The sequence below is a fragment of the Lactuca virosa genome, chromosome 3, assembly GCF_052849685.1.
Source record: "Lactuca virosa cultivar CGN04683 chromosome 3, Lactuca_virosa_CGN04683_v6, whole genome shotgun sequence".
Lineage (NCBI taxonomy): Eukaryota > Viridiplantae > Streptophyta > Magnoliopsida > Asterales > Asteraceae > Lactuca > Lactuca virosa.
In genome coordinates, this window is record NC_136428.1 from 163,804,080 (window position 1) to 163,815,454 (window position 11,375).

Genomic DNA, 11,375 nt, shown 5'->3' on the forward strand with positions numbered 1-11,375 from the left:
AACCAAAAGGACCATATCGATAATTTTTAAAACCGTTTGGACAGAACCAAATATATTAGCAAAATATATTAGCAAACTAGGACCAAATTTACAATCTTCTCTGATATAAAAGAAGTAAAATCACATACGTGTTTGAAAGAGGGGCCGTTGACCAGAATCACAATAAGTTTGAATGCAGCAAGTTTTAATTTTGACTTTCAAAATCCAGTGTTCTAACAGGAAACAAACGTCTCTCCAGTTACAGACATGGAAATGGAATGGATGAAGAAGATGGGTGAAATAACTCACCATACAATCAAAACCAACGGAATATCGATACATGTTGCAGAAAAAGGCCAAGGACCAGTAGTCCTCCTCCTCCATGGCTTCCCGGAGCTCTGGTTTTCATGGCACCATCAGATCACTCACTTAACTAACCAAGGTTACCGTGTCCTAGCACTTGACCTCCGCGGCTATGGCGATTCCGACTCCCCACCCTCTCCCTCTTCCTACACCTTCTTCCACATAGTCGGTGATCTCATCGGCGTTCTAGATCACTTCAATCAACAACAGGTATGTCATATGTGTGCTTTAATGGCGATGAAGCTTTAATTAGCATTAGGGTTGATTTTGTGTACGCACGAATATCAGGTGTTTGTGGTGGGACACGATTGGGGCGCACACGCCGCCTGGCATCTGAGTCTTTTCCGGCCAGATCGAGTCAAAGGAATCGTTGCTCTCGGTATTCCGTTGTTTCCTAGATCCCCAATCAGTCCAACTCAGTTATTCACCAAATCGTTTGGAGATAATTTATACATCTCTCAATTCCAGGTTCTTCTTCTCTTTCTTCTTCTTCTTTCTCTCACTCTGTTTACATGGAGATGAGTTTCATAAAGTTTAGGAAATTAATACAGGAATCAGGAAGAGCAGAGAGGGCTTTTGCGAAATACGATTGCTTGACGGTAATCAAGAAGTTTTTGCTGATCAACCATGGCGATGTACCGGTAGCACCTCCTGGAATTGAGATTATCGATCACATGGAAACTCCTTCATTGCCTCCATGGATTACTGAAGACGAGCTTCAAGCGTATGCAGATAAGTTTCAGGAGACTGGATTCACAGGAGGTTTGAATTACTATCGTGCTATGGATCTGTAAGACTGAAAACGCAGATATTCGATTTGATTTTTATGATTTGATTTCTGCTTTTTTGTAATTGTATGGATTTTGATTTGAAGGACGTGGGAGCTAGAAGCGCCATGGCAAGGGGCAAAGATAAAAGTTCCATCGAAGCTGATTATTGGAGACGAAGATATTGGATTTGAAAGCTGGACGAAGGAATTTGTGGAGAGTGATGTTATGAAAGAATTGATTCCTGATATTGAAGTTGTGATGATCAAAGGCCACCATTTTATTCATCAAGAGAAACCTCAACAAGTTTCTGATCACATCTTATCTTTTCTTCACAAACTTGCATAAGACTATATATGATCTACCCTTATTTATTTATAAGAAGACAAAATTGCAAGTTGGTCCCTGTGGTATGTCAAAAATTGGATGTTTGGTCCAAAAAGTTTTGGGGTTGCACCAGTAGGTTTGATTTGTTGTGGAATTGGTCCAAAGGCTTAACAGCCGTTTGTGCCCTCCGTTTGTGTGAGGGTATTTCTGTCAATTCACACCCCTTCTTTTGATCCCTCACCACTGTACCTTCCAGTCGAGACAGAAGAGGCGCCCTTAAGCCGCCATTGCTGCTTTCGTCTTCTCCTCTGTGAAATAGTGAAGTACCGGAGATGCTTCTCCCAGCCAACGACCGATCGCCTCCACCTCCCCTCCCCTCCCCGTGGCTGCCTGACCACCAAACACAGCCTCCACTGGCGCCAGTCACTACTATCGTGCCCTTCGTTTTCCCCATCGCACCTCACGACTGGAGTAGAAGAAGAATGAGTCGTCGACTACCACCTCCTAACACCCCTCGTTGCCTCCTCCTTTCCCTTCCTCTTCTTCGGCCTAAGTCGAATCCCGGAGGCCATCACCGATTGCGAATCAATCGACAAAAAATCAGAAGCCATCAGACCCCCTTCCTTTAGCCAGAAGAACGATCGAACCTTCGCTGACTTCGTGTGCTTTCTTCTTGACTGCCTTCGGTTCATTCCCGTTCCAATCTCCTCTTCCTCCTAATCGATTCAACTGCATCAAAGAGGGCTTTTACTTGAATCGGATCTGATATGTCGGCTTTAAAAGAAACAGCTTGTGGGGATTCAGATTGAGATTTGGAATTAATTTCTGAAACGACTAGATCCGCTTTAGAGGAATTAGAAGTGTAATTGACGACGAGTTTTGCTCCAAGGGATGCTAGGTGGAGGGAGATGGCTTTGCTGATACCGCGAGAGCCGCCGGTGACGATTGCAACCCGGTCCTGCAGTTGGAGGGGCTGAGATTGGGTGGTTTTCGGTGGTGAGACTGTGGTGATTTTACTAGCCATAGGTGTTGTTGAGTCTTGAAGTTTGAGTGGAGAATTGGAAGTTGGACAGAAATACTCTCACACAAACGGAGGACACAAACGGCTGTTAAGCCTTTGGACCAATTCCACAACAAATTAAACCTTTTGGACCACCGGTGCAAACCCAAAACTTTTTGGACCAAACATCCAATTTTTGACATACCACATGGACCAAACTTACAATTTTGTCTTATAAGAATGATTTTGCCTCCTTCTCTTATTTATTCGATTGTTTTTTTTTCATAATTTTGAGATATATTTATTTTCTACTTTAACATTTACTTCATTTTTCATTTCCAATATATGTTTAATTTAGTTTCCATAAATTAAACCTAAACTATTAATTTTAAATTTTAAATTTCAATTTCAATTCAAATAAATTTATAATTTAAACCTTTGTATTTAACATTTTGTTATAATTAACCCGTTTAGTATATGGATTTGACAACTAAACACATGATTTTAATTTATTTATTTTTTACATGTTTTTTTCTCATAATTTTCACTTATTTTAGATTTCCTATTCAAATAAATTTCTCATTTAATCATTCCTATTTAAAAGTTTGATTTAATCAATCCGTATAATATACGGGTCTCACAACTAGTTTGTTAAGAAACACAAATTTTCGTTATTTATTACTATCCACCATAAAATGTCTAATTCATAATAAGGAAACGAATTAACTTATTCAAAATTGTCGATCATAAAACAAACAAATAGTTGGATTAAAGAAAAATCTATATGATGAATTATTCAAATTGTATGTAATTCATTATTGGAGCATCAAACAATCAAAATGGATTAATCTTTCAAATTGTTGGAAGACAATTAAAGTACAAAACAAGTTAACTATGAAGTCTTTTGCTTTTTTTTTTTGAAGTACATTTATTAATTAGTTATCAATAAACAACAATAAATACTTGCTTCCTACTAAATATTTTCGTGTACAACAAATGTTATTATACATGTTAAAATGGTTAGGTCTTAGGTGGTCTTGGTAATGTGAGCATATTGAGAATATTTTCGTATACAACAAATGTTAGTGAAGCAGAAGGAAGATTTTTGAGAAGATTTGCTGTGATGCCTTTGTAGAAACCACGTACACCCTCTACCCTACAACCCAACAGAAATTCTGTTATTTTCAAACGTAATTAGAGACACTATAATATAATATATAACATAACATAACATAACATAACATAACATAACACGTGTATTACACTCACTTAGCAGTTTTCTTCATGACATGCCAGCTGTCCACATATCTTGGAATTCCATCTATACCTGGTCTTTGCTAAAATTTTAAACGATTTAAAAAAAAAAAAAAGTTCAGATATATATAAAATTCGAGAAATGATGTAGTTAAAATCTCGTTTACCTGCAAGCGAGAACGAATGACCTGAAAAACGTGACACCATTTAAAAAGATGAGAATTAATTAATTAAAAAAAAAAGTTACAAGTTTTAATTAGTTTGTATAATTGGATATTTAGAAAACCTGAAATGGATACGTGACAAGGATCGCAGCCAGTTTTGAAGAAGCTCCTAAAGTTGCATAATCAATTGTTGTCTAGAAAAAAAATATCCACTTAGATTATATTTTAATAAAAACAAATTTTCATTTTAAATCTTCGATGTTGTATATATATATATATATATTCGTGTTAATATTTAGTATGAATAATCAAACTTACCAATAAATCAGCACTATTGGAAATCAACACGCTTTGGTCAAACCTAAAGTTGACTAGAACTTTACGAAGCTCCTCATATGCAGTAAACTGAATAGCCCCATGAGTCACTTGCTGTATATATTCATTAATCAATATCAGGTATCAATTTGTGTTTGAATATTCATGAAATGTGATGATGTTCTTAAATGGAACTTCAAATATAAATAATAAATTGAAATTAATACCAAATCTAACCAGAATAAGACCAGGTGCAAGCCCTTTGTATAACGCCTTCCACCCTTCATCTTTCACTACGGTTTTTAAAGCATCTGAAATCATACAGAAGATTAGTTAATCAAATAAATGTAAATTTTAAGTTTTTAATTTAAGATTCAGAACACACCATGGAAACCAGAATATGGTCGATTAAGATGTTGAGGAGTCTGAAGTTGTAATCTTGTTTTCACAAGCCAAATGGGATTGGTTAAAAAACATACCTGAAACAATATGATAATTTTTATCATAATCAAGGTAATATATATATATATATATATATATATATATATATATATATATATATATATATATATATATATATATAAAAATGAGATAAAACAATGGAAGAACAAACATACTCACCAAACCTCCGGCTTCTGCAGCTGAAGCAAGATGAAGACCTGGGGTTAGTTCATCTCTATTCTTCAGATACCTTTGTTTAGCTTTGCTATAGCTATAAAAAAAGGATAAGATTGTTTCAATTTCATATAAGCAACCCCATTAAAGTTGAGAAAATTGTCATAAGGAATCACTTACAAGTAGAAGTATAAACCCCAAGAGATAGTTGAGCCAAGAACAGCAGGATAAAAGCCACCATAGAGTCCTCTGAGACCCTGAAAAGGATCATATCAAGTAGTTCAATCCAAAAATTTATGTTCTAAAAGGTAATTAAACTTCTCTATTCAATCCTAGAATACGAACATCGTGATTTCAATTGGATTCAGTAGCTTTAGGCACATACATTTGGTGTACTTGAGCTATAAAAGCGTCACTTACTCTACGCGAAAATCCAGAGAAATTGCAATTAAGCATCAATTAAGTTTAGGAAGTAACCTCTGATCGAGCAATGGTGAAGAGAGCCTGACGAGTGTTCTTGTAGCTCGGGAGATGAGGGTTTTGACCATCATTAACTGTTAAAAATCGAGTAGAAGGTAGAAAGAAGAGCAGTATTAGGTTTTCTTATTTATGACAAATTTAGTAGATTGATACTAACGCACCTTGGAATCTGGTACGAACGACGTCCAGGGGATGCGAAAACGTGACGGTAGTGAATCCGGCGACGGATCCGGCGGCGGCGTTCTCCCACTGCCAGTGTGCCGCCTGAGCGGCGGCCATCTTTACCTTTTCCGATGACGGTTGCTTCAGTAGTGTTCCTTGTGAGAAGAAAAAAAAAAAAAAAAAGGCAGTTTGGTTGGCAATCTCGGTCTCCAGAAACATGTACTTGTAAGTTGCAAGTTGCAATTTCAAAACATATTTAAACCAATGTTTTAAAATTTGGTTGTTTTATTAGCTGAACCCGTATGCCGATTGGTTTTCGGTTTAATCGGTTCGGTTGCTGATTTATGTTTATGAATTCTAGATAACTTTATCAATCAAGTTATTCAAGTTTTTCTAAAAATTGATTGTTTTTGTTAATAGACGAAATGAAATCTAACGATTTAAGTTTAATAAATTGATTCAAACTTTTTTTTTTTACTATTTCTATCATACTGGTTCAACCCGGTTTTTGAAGAAACCGTCCGATTCAATACGATCTAGAACTTAGCATAAATCGGTCATTGTTGAACCGCTATACTCCCCAGTCTGATCGGTTTTCAAAACACTAATTTAAACTAGGTTTATACACGTGCGTTGTATATGATTAATAAAAAAAAATAGAAAAACGGTCTAAAAGGGTAATATAGTTCTCATTTTATACACACTTGGTCCTTTTTTTTTTTTGAAATCGCTTACTATAGACAAAAATAGAAAAACGGTCTAGAAGGGTAATATAGGTTAAGGTTCCAGTTTGTACACATTTAGTCATTAATATTTTTTTTTGTTGCAAAATAAGTCAGTATTGTTTTTGTACACATTCAGTCCTTATGATCGTTTTTTTTTAGATTTTGCTCATGTGACATCCTACGTGGGACAATCATTAATGATGTGTTTTCATATGTGCTCATCCTTCATTTATATCAGTAACCTACCTAATTCATGAATCAGTCAAATAATGTTGGTGTCATACTCTTCTCAAAAAAGAAGATGTCTTCGACTTCAGCTTCATCTATGTGCACAGCAGGCAACAATATTCTTTGTGATTGCTTTCTCCAAATTCGAATTTGCACTTCCAAGATAATATAACACACTGAAAAAAAAAAGTTTAGAGTCTTTCCTAATTTCTTGGTATGCCGATTTTAACCATTTTTCAACAAATGAGTTTTTTTGTTCTTTTCAAATTGACCTTCTTTCTTACCTGCTTAAAATTTGTTTTTTGATACCGAAGAAACCAAGTAAAAAGTCCACAGTTTGGCAATAGGTTGATGTAAATGTCAAATTGACCCTGAATTTTAAAGATGTTTGTAACTATTAAAGAGGAGGCTTCCTGTCTTAACCACCTTGAATCACATAATACTAAAACCGTAGAACGATTAGGGTTTTCTCACGAGAACTAAGGACACGTGTCACGAACTTGTATTAATTTATTAATCACTAATATATTAACAAACTGCATCCCCTATAAACTCTCATGTAAATAATTGCTTAAGTATGTCCTTGCATGTAACCCAAAAGGACTATGCTATTAATAGTAATATTACCAAATATTATGATTGTTGACGCTATTTCCAACAATTGAAATCATTATGACTAATGTATTTTTTCACCTGATGTAATGTAGTTAGCATTGCTATTGAATGAAGCTTGTATTAGTGTTAAATATAGTTGGTATTGTACTATAATAGTTGAGATTTCTTAGGAGGATTAGATTTCTTCATTCCTGCTTCAGTTTTTTGCAACAAGTTGTGGAGTTGCATCAATGTCGTTTCTGTGTTGTTCAAATGATAAGTCAGAATTAACTGATCAGAACAACTAGCAAAGAGTGGAGAACCATAACAATGGGTAGCTCTTTATCAAAATTCACATTTAGCTTCTTAAATATTTCCACATATCTCTGCATTTTCTGCACATAAGCACACATGGATTCTCCTTCCTTTATCTTACACGCCATTAGAGCTTTGACGACCTCCTAGCGTTCTCGCTTAGCTTTATTGTGAAACATTTCATTAAGAGCTTGATTCATCTCGTATGGCTAATAATCCTCATAGGACTTTTGCAAATTTGAGGTCATAGTAGCGATCATGATGCAAGCAACTTTCGTAGCATCGTCGACATGTTTAACATTAACATCTGTTTCTTTTGGAGTTAGCGGTTTCCATGTCGATCTTTTGAATATGATTATCGAGAACATACTCTTTGTTCTCATACCAAAGATTCATCTTCAAGTTGCGCTCCTTCCATGTAGTTTGGACCCGTGAGCTTTTCTTTGGACAAAATCTAAAATAGAGTGAAATTTAGACTTGGAGGGTTGGGAGGAGGAAGAGGAAGATCACCATATCCAGGCATCTGTTATATCAGAGAAAGTTTTTAGTTAGCTGATTTTAACCCTTAATATTTTACCCCAGATTTAATATTTAAGACTAGGATCCATATTTTCAATTCGAACTTTGAAGAGGGATGTCGCAATCAAATTGCAAATCTATTTTAGGTAAGTAAGACTTTTTCACCAATTCCACTCTCTATGAAACTCCTATACCTTTTGAGATTCATTGAATCCTATCAATGACATGTTTAATCTCAGATTATGCTCTTAATTTTGTGACTGAGATGCCGATGATCATAAACGAGATGTGAATAACCATGCAAACCCGCGTGACACCCTCGATGTCTTTTATGATCTCACATTGATGTGTCGGTTAACCACACACTTCATCACCAATCATAAACTCGAGTTTATACCATCATTCAACTTTATAATCCCAAATTAGTATTTCGGTTAACCACACACGCTCCATTAAGGACTCATAAAGAAACGATGTGCATTTTTATGGATTAGCATATAATTTCACATTTTTCCTAAGTAACTAGAGTGAGATTTTAATGTATGTTCTAGTACTTATATGCTATACTTTTAACGTGATTAATGTCCTATCATAACCCTTTCGGCTAACGACAATCCACTACATTAAGAAGCGATAATTATCGTTTCCTTATATCTCTCTTATAGCATGGCTTCATGAATACAGATAAAATTTTGCTTTTAAAATTCATTTAATTCAATCATGTAATTCATAAGATCCCAAAATGTTATCTGTATTTTTGGGATGTTACATGATTGTTTCAACAATATATATATATATATATATATATATATATATATATATATATATATATATATGTTTTTTTCTCATTATAGCTACATATTGTTGAAAAAATCATGTAACATCCCAAAAATACAGATAAAATTTTGCTTTTAAAATTCATTTAATTCATAAGAAACTGATACCAAGTATTCAAAGATTCATATTGTAACATGTTATCAGAGTACAAATCCCAAAATCACTAGGTACAGAAAAACATAGAGTGATGCGGTACGATCAGGCCGGACCCTTCCCCCTCGAACTGGAAGTACCTGAAACATAAACTGAAAACTGTAAGCACAAAGCTTAGTGAGTTCCCCTAAAAACACCACATACTAAACAAACATACTGCCAAGCATATCTGGGTGTCGGCCTGCCCTTTCGGTCTATTTCAACCGGATACTGCCAAACATATTTGGGTGTTAGCCTACCCCTTCGGTCTATTTCAGCCGAATACTACCAAACATATCTGGGTGCTGGCCTACCCATTCGGTCTATCTCAACTGGATACTATCAAGCATATCTGGGTGCTTACAATCCCCTTCGGTCTATTTCAACTGGATACCGGGTCTATTTCACCCCTTACTACTACCACATAATATCATAACATAAATCACAAAGTCATCAACCAAATACAGGCATATCTGACAATTGTCACAAATACAATCATCATAATACAACATAAACTAGTGGGCCGACCTTGGTGCCTTCAACCCACGAATACTGGGAAGGAAGACTCACCTTAGACTGTGGGTATTAAATTGTACTTAGCGGATGACTCGTGAACTCCTCTCCTTATCGCACAAGCACAAAACCCTAATTAGAAATTAGGTCACAATCTAACCCGAAGGTCCAAAACCCTAATACTTGACTCAAGGTGAAAAGGCTCCTTTACCTTTGCCTTATTGGATCCTTATCTCCGGGGCCCAAATCCACAAAAATCCAAAAGGCATCCAATCCCACCATAGGGCCTCTAAGGCCCAATATGGCCCACGGACCCCAAACATGGCCTTAGGCCCAAAATAACTTGTTACACTCAGGTGGGCCCCGAGGTCCAACTTACTCAAGTCTAAATCCCAACACCAAACGAGCCCAAAATCTTCTAAGCCCACTGATTGTGTACGCATGACATACTTGGCACGTACGCGCAACGTACGTTGGTGTTGACTAGGGGTCGAGGCGCTGACCTAGTACGCAAAGCGTGCACTTGAGTACGCACGACGTACTGGTCTGCCAACCCACTCTCACTTCCATGACTTAATCCTTTAATACATAATGTCCAAAACTTAGATCCAGACCCCTAGAAACTTCCTAAACCATAAAGTTGCAAAATTTATGCTTTTGCATGCAAGGATGGGGCCCAAAACATAAATCAAGTCCATAAACACACTTGAATGATTCCTAACACTTGCATGGTTGGTGCTTAACCATCAAGATCTGATTTTTATGACTCAAAACACCTCCAAGAGCTCAAAAGGACAACTCATATGGTATGAAGTTCCTTAACTCCAAGAATCCAAAACATGGGACCGAAAGATGACATTTTCCACCCTAAAACTAGATCTAAGCATGCGATGGTCAAGGTTTAAGCTTTATACCTTCAATGGGTCAGAGATGGTGCCAACCTTTTGGATCTTCAAGCTCTTCCCACCTCCTTGCTTCTTCTCAAGCTTCCTTCTTTTCCAAAGGCTCTAAAGAACACCAAAGATCACTCAAGAAGCTCACAAATTCACTAAGGTGGCTTAGGGTTTGAGATTTGCACTTCAAGGGAAATGGAGGCTGAAATGGTAAGGGACTTAAGGTTCTTAAATAGGGTGCAAACCCTAAAAACTAGGGTTTGCTTCAGACGCTAGTACGCCATGCGTACTCCACGTACGCCAAACGTACGTGGTCAAGATCCGCGACCAATTCTGTGGCTAGTACGCTGAGGGTACTTAATGAGTACGCCCCGTGTACTAACCAAGGGACTAAATTGAAAGAGATTTTACGTTAGGGACTTAAATGGAACTTACCAAAACCTGGATGCTACAAATCATAGGCCCTAGTCATAATCGAAATTTAAAGATAAAATTACATACCTTTAGTGTTACAATAATATGTAGCACTCTTGAATCCTCATTTGAAACCTCAATTTAGAGAGAGAAGAGGGATGTAATTTTTAGCTATGGCTTTCTCAAGGAATCAGTTAGTCGCAAATCCCAGATATAGGGTCTATTTATAGCTGCAAGATATCTGGGAGAAACCCTAATTTGAATATTAAAATATTTAGATTTAATCTAATATCCCTATCAGCTGAAGGAGGCTTCCAGAATTGTTCTGGAGGAGCCCTAAAAGCGTATACTCCTAGGAGGTTCTAGAATCTCTCATTTGCTCAAATATTGAAGAAATTTAATCAACCCTTGTACTTCTTGTTAATTCTAGTTAAACCAAAATTAATTTCCAATTAATTCTGATTAATTCTAAACAATTTCTAATTAACTTTCTAATCATATAATAATTTAATAAATCATTTCCCTCTCTCTCTCTCTCTCTTAACTATTTATGTATATGAGGCCAATCCAAAAAAGACTTTGGTTTTATTCGTAAGAATATACAAATTTAGTTAAGACCTTAGATACCTTAATCCAACAAATTTTCACTATAAGTTTTGATTTGTTCCCCTAGTTTGATTTGAACTATAATTTCTTCTATCATTAAACCTACTATTAAAAGAATATGACTAAGTCTTAAACACAATAGAAGTAGAAACAAGAGACCAGTTTTTTTGATG

At 36.1% G+C, this 11,375-nt stretch overlaps 2 protein-coding genes across 2 annotated transcripts; one reads left to right on the forward strand and one right to left on the reverse strand.

Annotated features, from left to right (window-relative positions):
* Window positions 1-88: 88 nt before the first annotated feature.
* Window positions 89-2,778, forward strand: LOC145166777 (epoxide hydrolase 1-like). The gene is made up of 4 exons (XM_079085817.1): window positions 89-552; window positions 631-810; window positions 894-1,132; window positions 1,217-2,778. The coding sequence occupies exons 1-4, from the start codon at window positions 247-249 to the stop codon at window positions 1,455-1,457; spliced, it is 966 nt and encodes a 321-aa protein (XP_078941943.1). The 5' UTR covers window positions 89-246; the 3' UTR covers window positions 1,458-2,778.
* Window positions 2,779-3,375: 597 nt separating this feature from the next.
* FOLT1 (folate transporter 1) lies at window positions 3,376-5,625 on the reverse strand. Its single transcript, XM_079081782.1, has 11 exons — window positions 5,426-5,625; window positions 5,262-5,338; window positions 4,965-5,041; window positions 4,791-4,881; window positions 4,555-4,648; window positions 4,407-4,480; window positions 4,173-4,283; window positions 3,977-4,048; window positions 3,858-3,878; window positions 3,706-3,773; window positions 3,376-3,592 (listed from the first exon to the last, which is right to left on the reverse strand). The coding sequence occupies exons 1-11, from the start codon at window positions 5,541-5,543 to the stop codon at window positions 3,457-3,459; spliced, it is 939 nt and encodes a 312-aa protein (XP_078937908.1). The 5' UTR covers window positions 5,544-5,625; the 3' UTR covers window positions 3,376-3,456.
* Window positions 5,626-11,375: the final 5,750 nt, after the last annotated feature.

Bases quoted from the DNA above. Each gene is read 5' to 3' on its own strand.
- FOLT1 (XM_079081782.1), bottom strand. From the start codon at position 5,543: ATGGCCGCCGCTCAGGCGGCACACTGGCAGTGGGAGAACGCCGCCGCC. The intron at 4,882-4,964 runs GTAAGTGATTCC...CTTTTTTTATAG, and splicing joins TGGGGTTTATACTTCTACTT to CTATAGCAAAGCTAAACAAA. The intron at 4,481-4,554 runs GTGTGTTCTGAA...GTATGATTTCAG, and splicing joins ACCATATTCTGGTTTCCATG to ATGCTTTAAAAACCGTAGTG.
- LOC145166777 (XM_079085817.1), top strand. From the start codon at position 247: ATGGAAATGGAATGGATGAAGAAGATGGGTGAAATAACTCACCATACA. The intron at 811-893 runs GTTCTTCTTCTC...AAATTAATACAG, and splicing joins TATACATCTCTCAATTCCAG to GAATCAGGAAGAGCAGAGAG. The intron at 1,133-1,216 runs GTAAGACTGAAA...TTTGATTTGAAG, and splicing joins TACTATCGTGCTATGGATCT to GACGTGGGAGCTAGAAGCGC.